Source organism: Vicia villosa, unplaced genomic scaffold, assembly GCF_029867415.1.
Source record: "Vicia villosa cultivar HV-30 ecotype Madison, WI unplaced genomic scaffold, Vvil1.0 ctg.000422F_1_1, whole genome shotgun sequence".
Lineage (NCBI taxonomy): Eukaryota > Viridiplantae > Streptophyta > Magnoliopsida > Fabales > Fabaceae > Vicia > Vicia villosa.
In genome coordinates, this window is record NW_026705199.1 from 978,266 (window position 1) to 1,002,156 (window position 23,891).

At 34.3% G+C, this 23,891-nt stretch overlaps 2 protein-coding genes across 2 annotated transcripts; one reads left to right on the forward strand and one right to left on the reverse strand.

Moving 5' to 3' along the window:
* Positions 1-1,515: 1,515 nt before the first annotated feature.
* On the reverse strand, positions 1,516-8,057 carry LOC131628105 (dihydroorotate dehydrogenase (quinone), mitochondrial-like). The gene is made up of 11 exons (XM_058898970.1): positions 7,534-8,057; positions 6,533-6,615; positions 5,939-6,262; positions 5,294-5,540; positions 3,027-3,107; positions 2,825-2,932; positions 2,719-2,748; positions 2,474-2,611; positions 2,243-2,280; positions 2,030-2,129; positions 1,516-1,928 (listed from the first exon to the last, which is right to left on the reverse strand). Exons 1-11 carry the CDS (start codon positions 7,669-7,671, stop codon positions 1,854-1,856), a joined length of 1,362 nt encoding a protein of 453 aa, XP_058754953.1. The 5' UTR covers positions 7,672-8,057; the 3' UTR covers positions 1,516-1,853.
* Positions 8,058-11,896: 3,839 nt separating this feature from the next.
* LOC131628104 (anthranilate synthase alpha subunit 2, chloroplastic-like) lies at positions 11,897-17,016 on the forward strand. Its single transcript, XM_058898969.1, has 11 exons — positions 11,897-12,167; positions 12,244-12,428; positions 12,527-12,716; positions 13,843-13,994; positions 14,165-14,280; positions 14,403-14,649; positions 14,729-14,785; positions 14,920-15,072; positions 15,757-15,837; positions 16,112-16,198; positions 16,421-17,016. The coding sequence occupies exons 1-11, from the start codon at positions 12,053-12,055 to the stop codon at positions 16,742-16,744; spliced, it is 1,707 nt and encodes a 568-aa protein (XP_058754952.1). The 5' UTR covers positions 11,897-12,052; the 3' UTR covers positions 16,745-17,016.
* Positions 17,017-23,891: the final 6,875 nt, after the last annotated feature.

A 23,891-nucleotide genomic window follows, 5' to 3' on the forward strand; every position in this document is an offset into this window, starting at 1 on the left:
TCGCACGTCAATTTGAGATGATATGCATTTTTATTCTTTTTCTCAAATTTTTGTATGGTTTTCTCACTCCGATTTTTGTCATAGTAACTCCTATTAAGCAAAATGTTCTCTTTGATCCTATTTATTTATAAGAAGAAGAAAAAAGACTTTTAAATACATTGCATAATTCATACATTTGGAACAAATATATTATTTATTCAATTAATATAAAAAATAAATTTTTCTTATAAATAAGACTAGAGAAAGTATTGTAGAAATGTTTTGTTGGAGTGGTTTTAACCTGAAATGAGATTTTTCACAATATTCTAAATTTTGTTATAACTTGTTTTAATTCATGTAATTTTAGTCGTTAAAATAGTTAAAATTCTAAAAAGACACTTGTTTCAAGGAGTCACAAATAATTCACAGAAATAAATTTATCCAAAAAAAATTAATTTCTAATATTTCTTTCTGATTACTTTAAGACATATTGCAAAGTTTAATTCCTGTTTCCAAGATAGCAAATAATTCTTCTTTCTTTTTTGGTTTTCAATCATTATATTATTCTTAACATTACTTTATAAATATATTTACTTTAAAATTAAGCAAGTACTTTTCGCAACCATATTATAAATGCAACATACCTGACCTACTTTGTTTGATGATCAATCTCCACTAAACTTTTTTAGTTACCTGCATTTAGTTCAAGCGTAAAAATTTAGTTAAGAGTATTGTATTGGAAAATTAAAAAAATGATTCTGTTACTTTTTTATTTGATCTAAACCACATGAAATATCAGTTTTTATCAAAGTAAATGATGATGTATGATGAATTTGATATGTAAAGTATTTTACACATTTAGAGAAAACAATGCTTTTTATTGGGCCCAAATATCTATTTCAGGGGTGTGAAAAGGGAACATGAGAAGGGGACATTACAAGTGCACTACACCTTAATACTTGTCTGCTCTTTTTCTTTTGATAGATAGATCATAATGTTGTGGGGACTCAATAAGAACATATCATTCCCATATTTACATGATCCTTAAGATTAGATCTAAATAAAACGTCAAAATTTTAGGTGAATTGATCTCGAAAGACTCGTCAGAGTCAAAACGGACTTCAATCAACAAACGTTATACCCACAACCTCTTGATGTGTGAGTCAACTCTTATCATAAACTCTAATTAAACTTTACCTTTTAATATATGTAAAATATGATTTTTTTTTTTTCTTTCAATATTACCCTCACCTCACTTTGATTTTATTGAGTGCGCAATCATTAAACTATTATTGTAAGAATGCTTTTTCTTTATGGGCCATAATATATTCAACTGTGTTACCCTTTCTTTATCACCATTATTCTACACATTGCCTTTTCACAATCTCCATTCTTCATGGTTTTCCCCCTTTAAAATTGAAACTAAATCATCAATCTTTATGATTAAGTTAGATATATCAATTATCAATCCACAAACAACACAACATCACTTCATATTGAATATTTACATAAATAAAAGTACCACTTGACAGGATATTGATAAGTTTATTTTAACTTTATGCTCCATAACTTGATCATGTATGGGTTTATGCTACACAAGTATTTCTCAATGATTTGGCCTTTTATTGCCAAACAATCATCACCACTCTAAAACAAAAATTGCCTGAATTGCATAAAAAAAACCTTAGCTTTTACAATTCAAACAAAACACATGGCCAAACCCACTTAAGGTAGACAGCAATATATAAGAGAAGAGTGAGGAAAAAGTAAAGCTAAAAAAAGTGCAAATTTGGCATTGCCAAAAATGGAACATTGCAACAACCTATAATGATATTATGCTTCCTTACATCAAGGAATTCAAATGAGGATCAATTTCATCTGCAATCTGCACCAACTGCATCAAGGATGGATTTGAAACCATCTCTTTCCAAGCATTCAGCTAATTCGGCCTATAAACCAAATGAATGTGAATGAGAAGAGAACTATGGTGCATGCATATACACTATTGAAACATGTGTAAGTGTGTAATAATGTAAGAACAGTAGGGTACCTTTATTTGAGGAATGAGTGCGGGTCCCCCATAAGCAAATGCTGTATAGAGCTGAACAAGAGTAGCTCCAGATCGTATTTTCGCATATGCATCCTCACCACTGAATTTATGCACAAGGGACAGAAATCATTGTATATTTTATTTGCAGTTTTAGATGATAAGAGGAATACTAAAATACGGTAACGATTGAGCGAAGGAAAATGTAGTTTTTACCTGCTAATGCCCCCACAGCCAATCAAAGGAATCTTGCCCTGATAAACATGAATGGACAGAGCCATGTTAGTTAGGCGTGAATAACATGTATAAGCAAAATAGTAATCATCATGACAGAAAAGCATTATGTGCTAGAATGTGCGTAATAAATCTAAAATAAATAATGCTCAACATAATGAACAATGAGTACTTCACTACAAGACAATATCAATATAAAAACAACAAATGTACCCTTGTCAAAGTATACATCTCTTTCAAGATATTGGTAGACAGATTGAAGAGAGGCTTCCCACTCAAGCCGCCAGTTTCTGTAGCCACTGGATTTATATTGACAGGATCTGGTCTTGAAATAGTTGTATTTGATATAATCTAAACATAATAAATGAATAAATTAAGAAAAAATGAAGTGAAATTGCACAATTTTAAGCTTTTAGTTCAGGCAATAATTTTATATTAGTGGTAAAGTAGAGAGATACCAGTCCATCCAAGTGAAGAGCCAAGGCAACCTACAAACAGATATAAATTGTTATACGGCATTTGAGATGAAGATGGGAGAAAATACAGTAATGTGCATATGCTTACTGCTGCAATATCTTCAAGGTCTTCTTTCGACAAATCTGGTGCAATTTTTACCAGCAATGGAGGAGGGCCTTCCTCACCCCATTGCATTTCATCACGTGCAGCCTGAACCTTCAGGAAAAAAAAAAGAAAAATTTTCTGGAGTCAATATCTTGAGTATCAACATGATATGAACATGAAGAAAGGTTCACATCTTAGTTTCTACCTTCTTCACAAGATCCTTCAATTGCTTTCTTCCTTGGAGCATGCGCAAGCCAGGGGTATTGGGTGATGAAACATTAATCACCTATAAAAAGGATAAAAGCATTTAGCTGAACAGAATATCAAGCATTCATCTCAAAATATTGTATTTACCCTCATGAAACTTGATAATTTTCCATCTAGAAAAATGGAATTAGTATATCAGTTATTCTAAACCAAATATATCTATCCAGACAAATAAAATAACTCCATTTCCTTATTGATCAAATATTCCCATTTCTATCCAGACAAATAGCACCAAGCTTATAATATTAATGGAAAAATTGAGATACAGAAGATAATTTTAACCTATATAAAATCTCAGTTATATTGCAAGATGGTTGTGAAATTTCTTTCCCCAAGTGCTTCTTGAAAAGTTTATTCAAACTATAAGTTCTTAAGAAAATTCCCTCTCATACACACATCCAACATCTCCTACACAAATTTTCTCACTACCCTAAACTAGGGTATGAGCATCAAAGAAGACATACTTGAAACAGCCATCTACTGAAAATATAAGAGAACGGGAAAACACATATATCAGTTTGGGTGATCATATTACCGATGCCATGCTTTGGAGAACAGGAGATCCTTCCCTTGGCCGATTTACCATCCTCAATCCATAATGAATAGGGTTGTTATATAGCAGTTATAGTATGAATTTTAGTAAATCGCTATTCTTTGGTGATACAGTATTTAGTCAAAATGTTGTCAAATAGCATTTATAGCACTGTTATGCAGCAGAACTTCAACAGACCACTATTATTCGCAATTCCAGATTGACAACACTGACTGGACATTCTTTTCAATTACAAGAAATTGGCTGAAGCACTTCTCTAGAGTGGTACTGGTTTTTAAGTAAACCAAAATTGAAGCAGGCCTAGATGGACTTTGTTATTTTTAGCATTTATATTTTGTCTAGCTATCTTAGACAAAAGTTTCATATGATTGATTTCTTGTTCACCAGTCAAATCAGGCCATGATTGGCAGACCACCAGCACGCCACTTCACCAAAACAATATGTTATTTGCTTGGGAATTCTGAAGAGTTTGAGATATTAATAGTGATAAGCATTCGACTTTCTCTTCATGTGGTTGGAGCGGGTCTTTGATTAAGTAGTCATGAGCTTTAATCAGTGTTATCCTGTTGGCTTCTGGCACCATTCTTTAAATTTTAAAAAAGTAATAGGTTTAGCACACATAAGGGAGCGTTATCCACATTTTTAAGTCTGGGAGTTTTGTGAGAATATAATAAAAACTTTCAACAGACCATTTAACGATAGTTGACTCCTAAACAAGGACAGCGATATTTGATCAGACTGTAAAGACTAATGAACCAAGTCATATATATTTGACCCTTTTCAGTCATTTAATGCATCTAGACCTCTTCTCGTCATTAAACCAAATTGGCACAGAATTCAGATGATTTGTTTTTTTGAATTGCCAAACAAGCCATAAAAGAGCCAGGGAAAGAAAGGTCGTTGCTGCTGATACGGGAAATAATTAATTAATATGGACGGATGCTTAAACAAAACAAGATAGACCAATAGATGAAACCATTAGAGAGAAAGTTGGGATAATTCCCACTATAGAAAAGATGATAGATTCTTGTCAAAGGATAATTGGGATGTGTCAAAAAGACTAGTAGAAAAGAGGAAAAATATCACAATTGGTAGAGAAAAAGAAGACTAAGGAAAACCATATATCAAACTGTTGGAAGAGATTCAGATTTTAATAATATATGATTGGACATGATTCCTGAAAAGCATTAAAGTATCTTTTTTATCATTGTGGCAGACTTGCATAATAGGAAAAGACTTTGGTTGTTGTTAATGCTGTAAATGTGTAATCAATGTAACAATGGACCACGCATTGTTGAAGTTCATTGTTAACCTATACTATAGAGTATATACATACATTACTGACTAATCATAATTTTCTATGTAATGGAATGCAAATATTTTTAATTAAATATAAATACATTAGCAAAAGATACATGTCACCCCACAAACAAGGAAAGTTTACCAACTATAATGACCAGTGACCATGTATATCTAACTTATAGCCTATAGGCATGAAGAAAGTTACCAAACATATACGTTTACACATAAAAAGATGCGTGACTTTCCTTATATCCTGCCCTCAATCATACCCGGGATAAGTTGTGGCATATTAATTTTCTATCTATCCTGTATTCCTATACCCCGCACATATAAAAGAAAAGAAAGTTTACCAAATAATCAGCAAATTGGGACAATGTATGCACTCCTTGAACATAGTCTGCTGCAGCATCTTCACTAGTCTTGTTCTTGCCGAGATTAACACCAAGAATGCCAGGGCCAGCTTTTCCACCGTTTTTGACTTCATTATTTGAGGTGCTTGAAGTTTCATCTAGTTTCCTCTTACCATGCTGAGCACCCAACCGTTTTGCCACAGCAACAATCCCCTCACTATTAAAGCCACATCTATTTATAACAGCGCTGCAAATTTAACTGAATGGGCTTAATATAGAAGAATGTGGGTTAATATAGAAGAACTTTTAAAAGGCGCGCAACCTATCAAACTTAACAACTTTCACATGTCCAACAATTTTCTGCAATATTTTGAAGTTGTGGGAAAAGTTAAAAAGAAAAGATAAAACATATACAATCCATTAATAAAAGCAGAAGAATAAAGAACCAAACAATGTTGTTAATCGTCGATCACATAAAATAGTAGCTTGTTCAAATTTAGCTATGTTAAAGTGTTTGGCGGTGCTATTTGACAACACTTTGAACTAAATAGCATATCACAAAAAATAACAATTTGTTAAAATTCCGCAATGCTATAGAGCTATAGTCCCTATTTGACAACACTGAAACAAAAGACTAATTCTTACCCTTCTTCTCGCAACCTGAACATTCGAGGCTTTGGATTTCCATCCTGAGGGACAGGAGTAACAGAACCAACCTCCACAAAGCCAAAGCCCAAACCAAGTAAGCCATCCACGGCCTCAGCATTTTTATCGAACCCTGCAGCAAGACCTACTGGGTTAGAGAACTTTCTTCCCCAAACCTCTAACCCTAAGATTGGTGGATCGGGCCTCTTCTCCCTTGGAAGCCAACAACGAGCTGCAGCTGAGACGGCTAGTTTATGCGCAACCTCGGCGTCCATCAAAGCGAAAAAAGGATTCACGAGTTTGGTTGCTGAGAACAACCATCCACTGTAAAGAATATAGTTCAAAATTGAATCATTCATTTCAAAAGTACCCATTTCATCTTCAAATCAAGCATTATCAATAGCATTACTCTAATATGATCACTTCAAAAATGTAGAAAACTACTTATACAACTGTCACTATATAGAGAAAACACCTGAATACACCTAGTTTTTTACTCTTAAAATGAAAAAAATAAATAAAATTATATTTCAAAAGCACAATTAAAGAAGCAAATCAAAATGCATACAACACTCAAACTCCCAAATGAAGTACCAGAAAGTAGCTTCATCCACAGTACTCACATAAGCTCCGCCAGCTATAACTAGCCCTAAGGTGGCTCCTGTCAATAGTCTTCCCTGGCAATTCAAAGTAATCGGGATAACAGAGAGTTAGATAAACTTCTCCATAAGCAATTGAGCGAAAAAAGGAATATTAAAAAAACCTTATAACAACCTTGAGTTTTAAACAATATCTTCTTGAAATAACCAAACTTTAATTACACCTTGCACCTCATTTTTTTCAAAAGTTATTTTATTTCACTTCTTAATAAACACCTATAAGCTGCTTGTAAGCAATAAGCTAATCTAAACCGACCAAAGTAGACTACTGAGAAGTATAAAACAAACTTATAGGTAAATGTCAGCGGCCATAATCTAGATCACAATGCATATATTTTTCTTAACAGAAATGCTATGTTGACACCCCTATTGACACCTACACCGTATATAAATACGGAACAGTCCATCATTTCCATTATTTTATTACTTTCATGTTTCTTGGAATTTGAGTCCCCCCACAAAATAAAGCTTAAAGCTACAGTGTAAACAATCTGGTGTCAGAATCCAGTGTAACTATAGCATATCTCTTTTCTTAAATAAGTTTACATCTATGAAGCACGGACACGTAGACACAAACACCGGACACAATACCAAGTACCAACACTGACACGTCATTAATAATTTGAAAAAATAAATAAATTGAAAGTAATAACAATTGTCGGTGTCTCACACGCCTATTTTCAGAGGTGTCGGTGCTACAGAGGTTTACATATAAGTTTTCGCTAAAAGATCTTCCAATTCATTAGCACATAAAACTGCTCTCTGCAACATGCACACTGAATTTGTTAATCCCATAATGCTAAATGAATTTTCCATCTTCCAACCCCAAATTCACCTCTAAAAACCCTATTTCAATGAAAAATCTCATAAACAAATGAAGATAAGCACATAAACAACACAATGCATAATGTGACAAAAGGGATAAAAAATGCATACTTTCTTTGAATAATAACCAATCTTAGGAGCATTTTCAGGTGCAGAAGAAGAAAAACCTCTGACGCTTGAACTTCGATTCAAAAGACCTCTTTTGAGAAAAGCATCTCTGAGCAGCTTTCTAGAAGACCATGCGGCCATTATTACTTCACAGTAATTCTCTGAACAAGCGCACGTAACTTCCACGCAACACCACAAAAGGAATCCACAGAACAACGCTTCAAATGTAAGAGTAACTCGGAATTGAAATTACGAAATCCAAAACCCTTTCAGTAATCAATAGCGTGAGAGTGAAAGGGTTTTAGCGGCTTCGGGAACACAAGAGAAGCTCTATACGAATGTGAAGCTAAATCGTGAAATGAGCAGTAGTGAGCAGTAGGTCGGGATTGCGGCGTTGGTTGGTAACCGGAATGCGGCGTTGGTTGGTAACCGGAATGCGGCGGTTCCGGCGGAGATCGTCGACGGCGCCGTCGTTATTGTAGGCAGAGGTTTAGCAGAAATGCAGAAATGTGTTTTGCTTTGGGTTTATGGAAGAGAATTAGAATCCCTTTCCTCTCCGTGTAAAACGACGTCGTTTACCATAAGCCCAATAAAAGTTTACTTTCCATAGAAAGCCCAATTGAACAAAACAAAAGGCACTATAATTAGCACCTATGCTTTTGCTAGCAAGTTTTTTCATTTGTTTTATTTTATCTAGTTAAATTAAGTAGGATGTGATCTTATTTTATAATCTAGATACATAAATTGAAATTTTATTCCACTAAGTGGAACCAACTACATGTATTAACTTTTTGTCATAATATTTTAGTTAGAATTATAATCTATCTAAATCGTTAATCTGACTCGTGTTAAAAATCGAATTCGGTATTCTTCGAATATCGTCGTTTGCATAGACTCGTTTGTCAACAAGCGCTTACCAAGTATTACTTTGCATCTAGTTGTTTAGCTCTTTTTCCTTTAATTTGTTTTTCTTCCTATAGAACTTACAGGTCTTCTCTTTACATGCTCAACCCGCATAAATTTATATTTTACTATCTTTTCTATTATAAATGTTATCCCAACGCTCTTTAATATTATCATTTTTAATTTTATCATATTTAATCGTACCCCATATTATGAGTGTTTGTGATTCATGAACCATAGTGAATCAAATCACATTAATTGTTCAACTCATTTTTAGATAACCACTTTAAAAAATACATACAGTTAGCTACTAAAACGATTTCAATTCAGTATAAAATTGATTTGTATTTATAAATCAGTTTGATATTTTGGAATCAATTATTTTCCAACCATTTTATTTTAGAATTAAAACTATTTTTTTTTAAAAAAATCTTTTCTAGAAAAAAACTTATTTCCAAAAGAATTTTTTAATTTTTTAAATTAATTATTTTAAGGTTTTTATTTTTGTTTTAAGAAAAAAAAATTTCCAGATTTTTTTTCAAAAAAAAAAACTTTTTACTTTATCTTAATAAGTTTTTTTAAACAATTAGTTAAACAATTTATATTAATTTTTAATTTAAATTGGGTTAACATAAGTACTTATAATATATATGATTTAGTTTATTAACCATTTAAATGATTCAAGTTTTTTTTATGTGTATTTCGGTTTGAGCATGTAGTTCAGTTAATCATATTTTTACACACTTCTACATCAAACGCAACATCTTTGTCTCTGATACATTTACTTTATTCTCACGTTGATTCTAAACCGACCAACATTTTATCTTATATAACATCGTGGATCTTAATATAATCCAATAAGAATTCTTTTCAACTTGAGAGGTACCTTTGTGTTACATAAAATCTCTGAAACCATCTTTCATTTTAGCTACCGAATTTGAATATTTTTTTCAAATATAAATACAAGGTGATAGATATTTAAAAATTGTACTAAAAATATCGCAAAGTTTGTACCCATGGTTAGGGGTGGGAATAGGCCAGGCCGACCTACAGGGGTCTATGGCCTAGCCTATATAAGGCTAGGCCAGATTTAATTAACAAAAATGTCAGACTTAGGCTTTTTTAAAAGCCTATTTAATAAAACAGGCTAGGCTTAGGCTATTAAAAAAGCCTATGAAATCTTATAGGGCGGCCTATATTTTCATGTATATTAAAAATAAGCTAAATAGATCGGCATATATTTCCATGTATATTAGAAAAAAAAGACTAAATAGGCAAAACTATATATGCATATATATTAGAATAAAGGCTAAATAGCCCATATATATATATATATATATATATATATATATATATATATATATATATATATATATATATATATATATATATATATATATATATATATATATATATATATATATATATATATATATATATATATATATATATATATATATATATATATATATATATATATATATATATATATATATATATATATATATATAGGACAACTTATAAGGTTTCTTAAATAATATGGATTAATTGAAAACATAATAAAAAATAGGCTTTTAAATAAGCTTTCAGGCCAGGTTAGGCTTTTAAAAAGGCCAGACCAGGCCAAAAAAGAGAGTCTATTATAGGCCACAGGCCAGGCTCAGGCCTTTCAAGTTTATCGTAGGCCAGGCCCATGCCTTATAAAGCCTAGCCTAGCCTAGCCTATTTCCACCCTACCATGGTGATTGTTTTATGTCAACAAAGCAATTAAAATGTATTTTAAGTGTTAGCGCAACATTCGAGGGAGGGCCGAACGAGAAGCATTCTTAGTTTGTGGGACATTCCTTTGAGCAACACACCTCTGTGGAAGACACACCACTTGTCCACCTAAAACCTTTAGGTGATAGGTGAGTGAGTTCTTCTACTTATAAATGTTGTAGTTACCATATTCATATCCGATGTGGGACTATTTCTCACACTTGTTATATTCCTAACACTCGTCCTTAAATGTGACTCCACAATGCTCCCCCTCAAGTGGAAGCTCTTTCTTCCACATATATTTCTATCAACAAGACACTATTTATCCACATGCATGACGCTTAACCTTGCCCATGCGGGGTACTTTTTGATACAAGTAAGTCAGTCCCTTTCTCGTAACCAATGACTCTAATACCATTTGTTGGCGCAATAATCGGGGGAGGGTTGAGCTAGGAGCGTTCTTATTTTTTGGGATATTTCTTTTAGCAACCCACCTTTTTGGAAGACACACCACTTGTCCACCTAAAACCTTAAGGTGATAAGTGAGTGGTTTCTCTCACTTATAAATGCTAAGTTACCATATTTCTATCCAATGTGTGACTATTTCTCACACTTGTTATATTCTCAACACTGATAGGTATGTGCGGAAATAGTCCAACATTGGATAGGAATATGATGACTTGAGCATTTATAAACGGGAGAACCCAACCACCTATTATCTCAAGATTTTGGATGAGTATGTGGTGTGTCTCTCACAAAGGTATGTCCCAAGTGTAAAATGCTCTCTCATGTTGACCCTGAATTACCTCAAACAGTGGTATCACGAGCCTTTGATTTCGAGTGAAAGGATTGACTTACTTGTATCGAAATTACTTCCCACAGATGGTGGATAGGAGATGTCTCGTTAAAAAATGTTAATGCCGGTACAAGTGTTTATGGAAGAAAGAGCTTCCACTTGAGGGAGAGCATTATGTATAGACTCACACTTGAGAGGGAGTATTGAGAATTTAGCACCTGTGAGTAGTGTGGGGAAATAGTCCCACATTGGATAGGAATGAGGTGACTTGATCATTTATAAATGGGAGAAACCACTCACCTATCACCTTAAGGTTTTGGGCGAATATGTGGTGTGTCTCTCACAAAGGCGTGTCCCAAGTTAAAAAAGTGCCCCCTCGTTGACCCTCCCGATTGTTGCCTCCAACAATAACTGTTTAAAATGATGGATTTATCTTGAAAAGTTGGTTTAAAATTACAGGGGCTTAAACCAATGGTAACTTGTTATACTTGTAAAATGGTTGTATACCCTCAAATTATCTTGTCTCATGAAGACTCATCTCTCTAAGATAGTAGTAAAGCACAATAAGCGTGGTTACACCCCATGCCTAATTTTGATGACCTAAATCATGCAACAACTCAATATATGGCGCATCTATCAGATGACACGCTTTGTTTGTAATAGTGGTGCACCTGACCAAGTGTAAAGGAATGTCCTCGTAGAAAATTCAAACTTGTCACCATAACAAACTTCTGGTAGAGATATCGGAGGAAAGATAATCTATTGTGAACACCTCTATTCTACTTAATATCATCAGTATCTTCATATAGAGTTGCTCTCAATGCTGTAAAAAAAAACTTTAAACATGATTTCTATGTGTAGGGGTGGAAAGAAGATTCCTCCATATAGGATAGCCCAAAATCAAATGGATAGCCCAGCCCAACCAATCAGACTGTAAAGGCGGCGTCACACGTTCCACGGTACGTGTCAAAACCGTCACTTGTCAACGAATTACACTGTACTGTACCTTTCCTTATACTTTTCAGTTTCAAATTCCACTGAACCTTCACTCACACACCGTAACGAATGACGATGCTGAAAGCCATATCCTTCACAACCCCATCGTTCTCAAACTTATCAGTTTCCAGATCCAGGTCGAACTTCCGTCCAATCAGATGCACCGCTCAATCTCTTCCTCTCGGTAATTACAATTTTCTCCTCATTCCACATTTCACCTTTCTCCTTTTATTTCCATCTGAAACGGTTCGTTTCGTTAGTTGACAATGCAGCGAAGTTTCTAGAAGCTTCGAAGAACGGAAACGTGATTCCGTTATACCGTTGCATATTCTCCGATCATCTAACTCCGGTTCTCGCTTACCGGTGTTTGGTCAAAGAAGATGAAAGAGACGCTCCTAGCTTTCTCTTTGAATCAGCTGAGCCTGGTCTTCAGATTTCCAGTGCCGTAAGGCGTAAACTACTTCACTGTTTATGCTTTTTTTTGTTTTTTGTATTGTTCAATTTTTGTTGTGAAAATGTGGTGTGTTTGTTGGATTGTGTTAGGGAAGGTATAGTGTGGTTGGAGCTCAGCCGTGTATGGAAATTGTGGCGAAAAAGAATATGGTTACTATAATGGACCATGAGGAAGGGTTAAAGACGGAGGAGATTGCGCTGGATCCTTTGGTGATTCCGCGGAGGATTATGGAGAAGTGGAAGCCTCAACTCATTGATGATCTTCCTGAAGCATTTTGTGGTATATGAAATGCAATGTTAATTGTTATTTGTTGTATGATTTTACTATGTGTTGTGTTTCTGTTTGTTGTGTGTGATTATGCCTTAATGTTGGTGGGTTCCATGGTGGATTACTGCTTAAAAATAACCTGAAACCAATGTAGTCAAGCACGTGTTCTTAAGTAGGATTGGTCGGCTTGTGAAAGACCGTAAAACTCGGATTGTTAGATCAGCATGTAAGATCCTACTGAAGAGAAGAATGGTAATTTCATACACATATACACACAAAAACATAAAAATTATAATACAGGCACAAAAAAAAGCCCCAACACGTTTTCAAAAAGCTGGATTGATGAAAACGATCTTTCTCTGATCGTAGCACTCTCAGGCATCCTTAGCATGTACGGTCTTACGATCCAACACTCGATTTTGACTTCACTGCCTGAAACAATGAGCCTCTTGTAAGTAGAAGTTGAAGCTCTGCGTCCTCATCGTTCTCACGGAGAAGATGGTGACATGACATGATTGATGTCAGATTGACAAACATGAGAGAACGAGTATGAGTTGAGTTTTGAAGCATAAATATTCATTTTTCTTGTTTTCGAAAAATCGACATCGGTCAAATACGTTTGGGAGGGAGAAAGAAATTTAATCTTACAATTTCGGAAGTTGTCGTTTGTTCTATTGGACGTTCAAACTATTTCTAAGCACTGATCCACGGTGGAGCACTTTGACTACCGATCAAAGTGGTTTGTCAAAGTGGCTCACCAAAGAATTTGCCTTCATAGTTTTGTTGGTATGCAAAGCCATATTCACTGGTCATGTTATGCTCACTTTTTATCTTTCCTTTCGAATTTTCTATTAGCTTTTCTTTCCTTTTTGCGATTTAATGTTGACTGTAATGAGTGGACTCTACCTCACAAAGTGTATACTGGTTATACTTGATTTATTTTTCAACTTACAAGTGTACCTTCATATGCCAAATTAAAAGTGAAATGGTCTAAAATACTTTCCTCACATGCTAGAGAGGATTTTGTTTTATTCAGTTAAACATTATAGGAGAAAATTGAATATTGTGCTGATGAACCTGAAAATTTTTGTTATAATTTTCCTATTTTGTTTGACTGTGCGTTAATTTCTTTTCGCAGGTGGTTGGGTGGGTTATTTCTCGTATGATACAATGCGCTATGTAGAAAGGAAGAAACTTCCATTTGAAAATGCTCCCATAGATGACAGAAACCTTCCTGATATTCATCTGGGCCTTTATGATAATGTCATTGTGTTTGACCATGTTGAAAAGGTACGTTTATATTTATCACGTGGTATCTGAATGAGTTGATTACTTGATTCATATTTAAGAAAATTCTGGTTCAATATGTGACTTAATTGTGTGTGTGTGAACTGAAATCATTTACCGATTTGGTCCAGAAGAGTATTCCAATTTTTCTTATTTGACTTTGTTCCACCCAGAAAGCATTTGTGATTCATTGGGTTCGGTTAGATCGATATTCTTCTGCTGAAAAAGCCCTCAATGATGGAATGGACAGACTGGAAACTCTAGTATCTAGGGTGCATGATATAATTGCGTGAGTAAACTGTTTTTCCCATTTTTTTCATCTTGGATTAACATTCTAAATCAAGGCTAGGGATGCCTTTTGTCTGCGTTCAGTTTCATTTCTGTATTTACAATTATTGTTCTCAATTTCAGCCCAAGGCTGCCTGCAGGTTCAATAAAGTTAATCACTAGCCTCTTTGGTCCTAAACTGGAACTGTCAAACATGACAAATGAGGAATACAAGAAGGCAGTATTGGAGGCCAAGGAGCACATATTGGCAGGTGATATTTTTCAAATTGTGCTAAGTCAGCGGTTTGAGCGCCGAACTTTTGCAGACCCTTTTGAAGTCTACAGGGCACTGAGAATTGTTAATCCTAGTCCATACATGACATATTTACAGGTTTGCCCATTTTGTTTGATATAATTTTTTTCAAGTATGCATGCAAAGGATAACTTGTTGAAATACATACTGGTATCAGGCCAGAGGGAGTATCTTGGTTGCTTCAAGTCCAGAAATTCTTACGCGGGTGAAGAAGGTAACCTTGTGCAACAATTACTCAAAGAATAATTTTCAGATATAATTATACTTGGCCTTTTTCTTGTTCATTAGCTCTTTTATGAACTCCATTTTAGATCAAACAAATTTACTGTTTCATATCTTTGTTGGCAGAGAAAAATCACCAATCGGCCTCTTGCCGGGACTGTTAGAAGAGGGAAAACACCGAAAGAAGACATCATGTTAGAGAAAGAACTTTTGAATGATGAAAAACAATGTGCAGAGCACGTAATGCTAGTTGATTTGGGGAGAAATGATGTTGGAAAGGTAGATTGTTTTCAACTCTAGGCTTATTATCTTTTATTTCATAGAAAGTTCTTGCATTATTAATGTTCACTAGAAATACTTGATCTAAATGCAAATAAAATGTCATGAACAGAGATGAAAAAGAAAGATAGCTTACCCTTACACGAATAATAATCGACATTACTCCTAGATTCTTAAACCACTCATAACTGAAATTTGTTGCCACTCATAAACATTACCAAAAAAAAGTGTACTCGAACATATTAGGGCAATGGAGTGTTTTACTGTGTGAGATGACAATAGCATTTCTTGACCATTGGATCTTACATGGATGGTCAAAAATAATTCTTAAATGGTCACATGGTCACTTTAAAAGGTCACTTGTCTTTGTGTTCACTGGATTTAATGATCAAGAATGGTTCTTTTCACTCAAATATTATCACTCATGTCCCATTTTGTCACTAGGCTTTTGAACGGAGGTCATTGTTTGATATGTGCATAGTCAAATTTCAAGCACCTTCTTGAAGGAGTCAAAATTTCATTACAGTGTCATATATATGCTGTGATTATAGATATGCATGCTATAGCTGATTCACTGTTTGGTTTTGTATGATCCTAATTTTTTTACACTCTATGCAGATTATTTGTGTTTTTTAATCCTTTTTTATGTCTTAGTCATGTGCTAAATACAAGATGAATACGCAGGTCTCAAAACCCGGATCTGTCCAAGTTGAAAAACTTATGAATATTGAACGCTATTCCCATGTTATGCACATAAGTTCTACAGTAAGTTCTTTAATGCAAATTATAATAATTTGGAATAAGTAAATAGAATGATATGGAATTACATAAGTTCTACAGTAAGTTCTTTAATGCAAATTATAATAATTTGGAATAAGTAAATAGAATGATATGGAATTAAATTGCGTTGTTCACTAGTGCAGCCAGAAAATTGAATAGTATGGAATCAAGTGAGCTAGAGTCCCTCCTGGTTTTACTAGATTCCATTTAGTTTAAAAGCTTATCTTTGCATAATAGAAAATTGCGCCTGTGTTTACAGGTCACTGGGGAGTTATTAGATGGCTTAACAAGCTGGGATGCTTTGCGGGCGGCGTTACCTGTTGGTACAGTTAGTGGAGCACCAAAGGTAAATTATGCCCTGGATTTCTATAGGCTCTTCTTCTTCCTGATGTAGTTTCTGGTATGGTTGGCACTTCCCTTCAATTCTGGATTGTTTTTGCTAAGAAAAAAGATGGCAGGTGGAGATTATCAATTCTTCTTGTCCCTAAACATTCTGAGAACTACAAGATTCAGTTTTGATTTGACTTCTTTATTCCGAAATATTCTCATTAGCTCTGCTGTAAAACAGGTTAAAGCCATGGAGTTGATTGATCAGTTGGAAGTGGCAAGCCGTGGGCCATATAGTGGCGGATTTGGAGGCATATCATTTTCTGGTGATATGGACATTGCCCTTGCTCTGAGGACCATAGTTTTCCCTACTAATACTCGTTTTGACACAATGTACTCCTACAAAGATAGGAACAAACGCAGAGAATGGATTGCCCATCTCCAGGCAGGAGCTGGAATTGTGGCTGACAGTGATCCAGCTGATGAGCAAAGAGAATGCGAGAACAAAGCTGCAGCCCTTGCACGTGCCATTGATCTTGCAGAATCTTCATTTGTTGACAAATGAATGATTTGGGATCATCCACCATCTGCGATGCACCTTGATAATTGACAGACATTTGCGCGGGGAAGTTTGGAAGGCAGATTATGGGATTTTTATCATCAACCTCTGGGAGAATCCTGGAAACCATTTTGTGTTATAAAAGGAAATACAACAGTCTTGTTTACCATTTATTCCCGTCTTGTTACTTTAGCTGTTACGCTACAATACCATTTAGAAAGTGAAGTTGAATGAATCAATTAAAGAAATAGACGTGTTTGGTTTTGCGTTTGGTATAATTGAGTTTGAGAGAATTGATTTTGATTAAAAGTGATTTTGACGGCAAATTGATTTATGTTTGGATGAGCACTTAAAATTAAAATTGATTCTAAATAGTAACGCAGACACGATGAAGAAGGTATCCTTTTCCACTAATGTTGACGAATATTTATGGGTGGACGACGATATTTTGGAGACGACAATATTTTGGAAACCCGATCATTCTATATCGACGTGGACAAATTTGAACTTGCATATTGGGGTGTAGGGTTGTCCTCTGAATGGCTGGTGTCTGCCTTTGGTAGTGATATCCTTTGGCATTGATATGAGAATATGTAGCCAGGTGCACGTAGTCTTTCTATGTACAAATGCATGTTTTTTTTGGATGTGTTACATTGTATTTTAAAAGATTTCACTCTTGAGGTGCTTAATCACCTAGAGATCGCCCCTTCTTAATTCCATACGATTAATTGAGTGTGTGTGAAATAGTTTTAATACTAGTGTGTGAATATAAAAATAGTTTTAATACTAGTGTGTGAATATAAAAAGAGCGTGTGTGAAATCTTTCCACCTCTTCCACATTTAGAGGAAGTTTGCTAACTTAGGTCAGTTTCAAGGATTGGTCTCTTTCAAGTAGAGTTGTAAGTTTTTAAAAGTGTACATAGATTTTTATAATAAATTCATGGATAAATACTTCTTCATTGTCCCCCTCAACCTCCCTGTATGCATCCGTTACACTTTACTAAGTTTTTAAAAGTGTACATGGATTCTTATAATAATTTCATAGATAAATACTTCTTCATTGTGCCCCTCAACCCCCCTGCATACGTTACACTTTGCTATCTCTTTGAAGAGATGTTTGTGGAGAAATGTGAAAATACCTCGGAGGTCACCTTCTCCAATAATTCCTTTAAGGTCTAGTTGAACAGGAATAATGAGAAAAATGTGACAACTCCGTGAAAGTTGGACACTCTTCCGAATGACCACAATGTTAAGACAAGTACATCTACAAAGAAGTAAAATTCTCTGTCGAGGAATTTAAGTTAATAGAAAACTTTCAAAATTTGTACACGACTTTGAGTGTGAGATGAAATTGGATGGCAAGGGTGTACCCCAAAAAAAAAAAACTTTGATTCTTAGAGACTCGATTGCTGCTTAACGTGCTTAATAAAGAGGAAAATATGAGGTCTTTGGTGAGGAGTGATTCGAGGAACTTTGGTTAAATAAGAAACTTCCAGAGTTTGTACACGACTTTGAGTCTGAGATGAAATTTGATCGCAAGGGTGTACCCTCCAAAAAAAGAAACTTTGATTCATAGAGACTCAATTGTTGCTTGACGTGAGTAGTAAAGAGGAAAAAATGAGATCTTTGATGAGGAGTGATTCTTATGTCTTTCCTTGTCATTTTATTGTTTCCTTATTGAGTTATCATCGATAATATACCGTGACATGTTTTATTTCTTTTGCAAACACTATGAGTAACATGGCTAGGATAACTAAAAAGAGAAAAGAGGGGAAAGGCCACCCCTTCGTAGGTTGTTGTTCCAATTCCATCTTCTGAGCATGTCGTGGAAGCCAATGATGTTTTGGAGGAAAGAGACGTAGTATAGAAAATAATTACGGTAGAGGATAATGTTGTTGGAGGAGAATGTGGGGATTGAATGGTCTAGAAAGGGAGTTTAATAGACGAATCCTCTTAAACCACTTTCAAAAACATTTTCTTTTACAAAATTAGAGTTTAATTAAAAGATGTACATGTGGTAGGCGAAAGAAAAATATAGTAAATATTTTGAAAGATTATATGTTTTGATGTCTATCGAAGCTACATGAGGCAATAAAGTATCAACGAAATCAAGATAAATGAAGTTGCTTTGACAAAAAATTCATCAATGATCATAACTCAACTTTGTTCATAGCTCAAAATTGATCTATATCAAAGGTTAATCAATCAAAAGTTGAAGTCTTTACAACTATAATTAGGGGATAGAATAATCAATGAACTAGATACATCACAAACCTAAACTTATAAGATAAAATACTACAAGCAATGTAAAGATTTAGATAACATGATATTCTAATGATAAACGAATTTACAACATGCGACATTATGTGGAAATATAAAAGAGGTGGAGAGAAGAAAAATGTACACCAGATCTATAGTGCTTCATCTAATTCGTCTTCGCTAGAGTTTAGTCCATTCTTTAATAGTTTCACCGTTAAAAATAGTAAGGTCTTCCACTATTTAAAAATTTAATATACAAGTATTTTTGGAACAACAGATAATCAACAAATTGAATACTACAAGCCAACTGCTTTAGTCAACACAAATATAAATTGACTTTCCCTTTTGTTGAAGTAAAATACTCAAACTGCAAACATTCAAGATCTTAAATGATGTTGATCCAACAATCTTGCTAGACACAAAAATCCTGCTTCACGTTTCCGATATGCAACGATCTTACTTATCCCCACTGGCTCCTTGTTAGAGAGTTTGTTCAACTCAAGAAAGATTGGACAACTCTCAAATTCGTTTTGCAACAACCTTTACTCAATTCCACTGAAGTCTTCCATGGATTATAGAGAAATTATTCTTTTGTTGGATATTAACAACCAGATACCATAGACAAAAAGCAATTCTTTTTCTTGATACACACAATAAAACTTCACCAAAAAAACATTAGTTTTCTTAATATACCTTGAACCTGCCACTTACATTCAATCTTTAGAGTTGAACACCGCAACAATGATTTCTTGATATAAAGTTGAAGATGATGAATGTTATTTAAAGAATCTAACATGATACAAATTAGATCTCATAATATCAACATTCTAGAAAAAAATTCACAAAGTTGAATCAAGGAGATAAAGTGTTTTATGAAAGGAAAACTCGTTGATTTTTCTCAAGCTTCTTAAAAAAAAATGGGTTGATCTCACTAGATCTCCCTGGCATAATCTCATTGTGAGACTTCCCTTATTTTTTTTGAATATCCTCTCATGTTAGAGAACATAATCAACAAAATTAACCAACAATGACTATCACATTATTATATTTTTTTTGAAATGACACTTAAATGATTTATATAGGTGCTAGAAGTTAGGCGCAAAAAAGGTGAAGAAAATAACAAAATGATTAGAATCAAATTATGAGATTATGATTTGAATCAAATAAAGAATGTTTGGAATCTAGGTTGTAAAATGAGGAGGTTTCTATTTTGATTTGAATCATGATTGGTATTCATGATTGAAGTCAACTAAAAGCATGAATCAAATCATGGTTGTTTTAGAAAGAAGTTTGGATTTCACGATTCTAGTCAAAATTGTCTATGATTCGAGTCAAAGAAAGTTGTGGTCCAAATCACACACATCTCTGATTCAAATCAAATTATTACTGGAAAAATCCTGATTTTAGCTTGATGTCTAATTTGAATCAGAAAAATGCTTGATTCGAATCAAGCTTTAGAAAAATCTTCTTTTAAGTTTTCTAACTTGTAATTCAAAATACACTCAATCCATTGACTTGGGAAATTTGCTTAGGTTAAAAAACACATTAATATGGTGAATCCAGGGTGTAGTCATACTTGGACGTAACTTCCTCTAAATGAGCGTCAAAGTATACGACGTTAACGTCTAAAGGGTGTTGAAAGAGTATTGTGGTGTACTTTCCGTTTATATCGTATCCACAGGGATTATTGCGATATCACCGCCGTTCTATAGCCTATTTTGTCTTGAGTTAATGTTACTTTTGTTTTAGGTTTGCAAAAGATCATTCAATCACTTTAGTAGCAAAGAGTAAATTAATGAAAGTTCTAAGTTAAAGAAAATGTATCAAGATTCGATTTCATCGACCTAAATTTGTATGTTTCCTTATAAATAGATGCTTATGAACTTGCTAACGATCAATATAATTACGTATCGACACCTATATCGTCTGTGTCCGCAACGATATAGTTAGATTTACCGTATTGTTTAACCGACGATTTCTCCACCTTTTAAACAATACAAATAACGTTTTAAAACCGATACTTAGTAAACATCAAACTCTAAATCCATGTCTGCAACTTATAGTTTGAAAGATGATGAGTTAGGTCTAGATACAAACATTGATGTCTCAAACATTTATACCAAAGAAAAGCTTTAATAAACAAACTAAACCATCTATATTGATCATCACTTGTTCATACACATATATTCACAAGAAAAACATACAAAAGGCTAGGAAGATTACATCTTATCTTGATACAAAAGGGATTTAGCTATCCATGAGAATGGTAGCTTGCATAAGAAGGAAAGGATGAAGATCAACAAGCATCAAAGGCGATTAATCGACGATCAAGGCTTCCAATCTTCAACTCTATGTTTGCTACAGTGTATTATGCTCTTGGTTCTCTCTAAAATATCTCTACATCCATTCAAAAGTGATCTGGCCCATAAACAAATAAACAAAGTTTCGCAGACCGCGCTTAGCGCGGTGCAGCCCTCTAAGCGCGCTATCAATAATTGCTTAAACCGCCCAACCGCGCTAAGCGGGCTTCAGACCTCGCTTAGCGCGGAACTCTCTGCCAGAACTTCCTTCTTTTCTTCAAAAGCGCGCTTAGCGGGCTCAACCTCGCTTAGCGCGCTACCTCTTTTCAGCAATCCTTGGCTTTGGTCTTGGAACATCTTCAAAGTGCTTTTTCCATGGTCCAAGCTTCCAATTATCTATAAAAACTACAAAATCCAACATAGATTGCAAAGATAAGAACTATTCAACAATAATATAAATATAAGAATAAATATATACCAAATGACAATAAAATACTACTATTAACCACAAAAAGACTTGAGAGTTACCAAAAATTATCTAAGATATTTACACAAATTGGTAACTAACAACTCTCCCCAACTTAAACCTTTGTTTGTCCTCAAACAAAACAAATACACCAAGAGATCACAAGCTAAGACAAAAACAATTGGGTGGTTCAAATTCCATAAGCACACAAGTAACATCTTACCTTTACTAAAATAACACCATGATGCAGATACTAATACTAAATACATATTTGATGTCTAAAATTCCTAAAACAAAATAAGTTCAAAATTGAATCACAACCTATACACTTCTCTAGTAAGAGACAAAATTGAGGTCCTAACACTCACACAACAATGTCGCCAACATCCAGAATTAATTATGCATTCATCTACACAACATTTATATAAAAAGCGTAAAAGCAAGAATCACAAAGACTTTAGGGTTGAAACTTGGGTTGGTTAACAAGGAAGTGTCATTTCTCAAGGCCATTGAAACAAAAGGGGTCAATTCCTAAGAGAGCATTCAAATCATGATTATATCCACACATCCTTATCAACCGATCACACAATTTTATTGCTCAAGAGTTCATCTTTTTATTTTAAAGGAACTAGCTATATACAAAGCTCTTTTCTTTTCCTTTTTCTTTTTCTTTTCATTCATTTTCTTTTTTTTTTCTTTTTCTCTCTTGAGCAATTATTTATTTTCTTCTACACACCAATACAACCAAGATCATAATTTTATTCTCCCCAACTTGAATATTACCACCACATAATCACGAATGCTCCCTATTCTAAGGCGAAAAGGAATCAATCCTAACCACATTTCATGGTACTTTTCAAGGTTCAAAGAAAGTCATCAAGATTCAAATCAAAAATCGGCAATTATAAGGCATGACATGATACCGATTGAATCTTGGCAAAATGACTCAAAGTGGTTAGCAAATACTCACACACTCACCGGGTAGGTTATATTTGGAAGAGAAGTTATACTCGCAATGCGAAACAAAATGCTTTGATCACTTTCATGCTTTACACAATTAAATAAAACCGCAAGATTAAACATAATAAACACGAGTTAAACGCACATTGTTGGTAACCACAAAATAATATATATATGTACAATGGAAAGGCTCCTCACACTAGTTTTAGAGCTAAAATGATTCATTATTGAACTATATTTGTTAAATAAAATATGACATCTAATTTGTACAATTAGAAGTATCTACTTCATGGTATATTAAAGAAACGATAAAAATGTACCTTGTACGTACTAATTTCACATTATATCATCACCGCCCCAATTGGATGTAAAACTTGCTCCCTCAAGGAAACACTTTCACAAGGACAATCAAAAATTAAAAGAAAACAATTGCATATGTTCATAAAAATAAAAGCAATTAAACTAAAAACTTAATAATTTAAAACAAACACCAAAAGGTGTCACAATATCCAAAAAGGCATAGCAATGCCTAAGGTTCAAAATACCTCATCCTATACAAGGATGGAACAAAACATAACAAAGCTAATAAAATAAAAAAAACTAGTACTAAATATACTATAGCACTAAACATAAAATATAAAACTACTCATCCTCATCCTGATGATCTTCTTCCACATTCTCATCCTCGCCACCTTCCTCCTCCTCAGGAAATGGACTGACCTCAGGCCAATCAGCATAATCCACCAAATCTTGGCGAGAACTCCACGGATGAACCACATGGGGCTCCATCATCTGCAACCTCAGCTGAGACATAGAATCATGCAAAAACATGAATGCTCTCTGATGCGCCATATGAAATGCCAAGTTCTCCTCTCTATCAGGATTACTACGGCGGCGAGCAGGGCGAGCAGCAGCAACAGGAACAGCAGTCAACCTGGATAAACAATAACGCTCAATAAAAATGTCATCAATAAAAGTGTCAATAGACACAAGCCCCTCAGAAGGAATCTGCACTCTTGCTTTCTTGCACAGATTCATGATCAAACCAGGAAAAATCAGCTTGCATGGAGCACGATCACCATGCCGAGTTCCACTCAAAGCAACCCTCTTCAGCTCATTCGCAATAATGCGAGTAATATCAATCGGCTCATGCTCAATCATACGAGCA

Coding starts and splice junctions, on each gene's coding strand:
- LOC131628105 (XM_058898970.1), bottom strand. CDS start 7,671: ATGGCCGCATGGTCTTCTAGAAAGCTGCTCAGAGATGCTTTTCTCAAA. Junction 2,612..2,718: donor CTCTTCACTTGGATGGACTG/GTATCTCTCTAC, acceptor TATTATGTTTAG/ATTATATCAAATACAACTAT. Junction 2,281..2,473: donor AGATGTATACTTTGACAAGG/GTACATTTGTTG, acceptor CATGTTTATCAG/GGCAAGATTCCTTTGATTGG.
- LOC131628104 (XM_058898969.1), top strand. CDS start 12,053: ATGACGATGCTGAAAGCCATATCCTTCACAACCCCATCGTTCTCAAAC. Junction 12,168..12,243: donor CGCTCAATCTCTTCCTCTCG/GTAATTACAATT, acceptor TCGTTTCGTTAG/TTGACAATGCAGCGAAGTTT. Junction 13,995..14,164: donor TGTTTGACCATGTTGAAAAG/GTACGTTTATAT, acceptor TGTTCCACCCAG/AAAGCATTTGTGATTCATTG.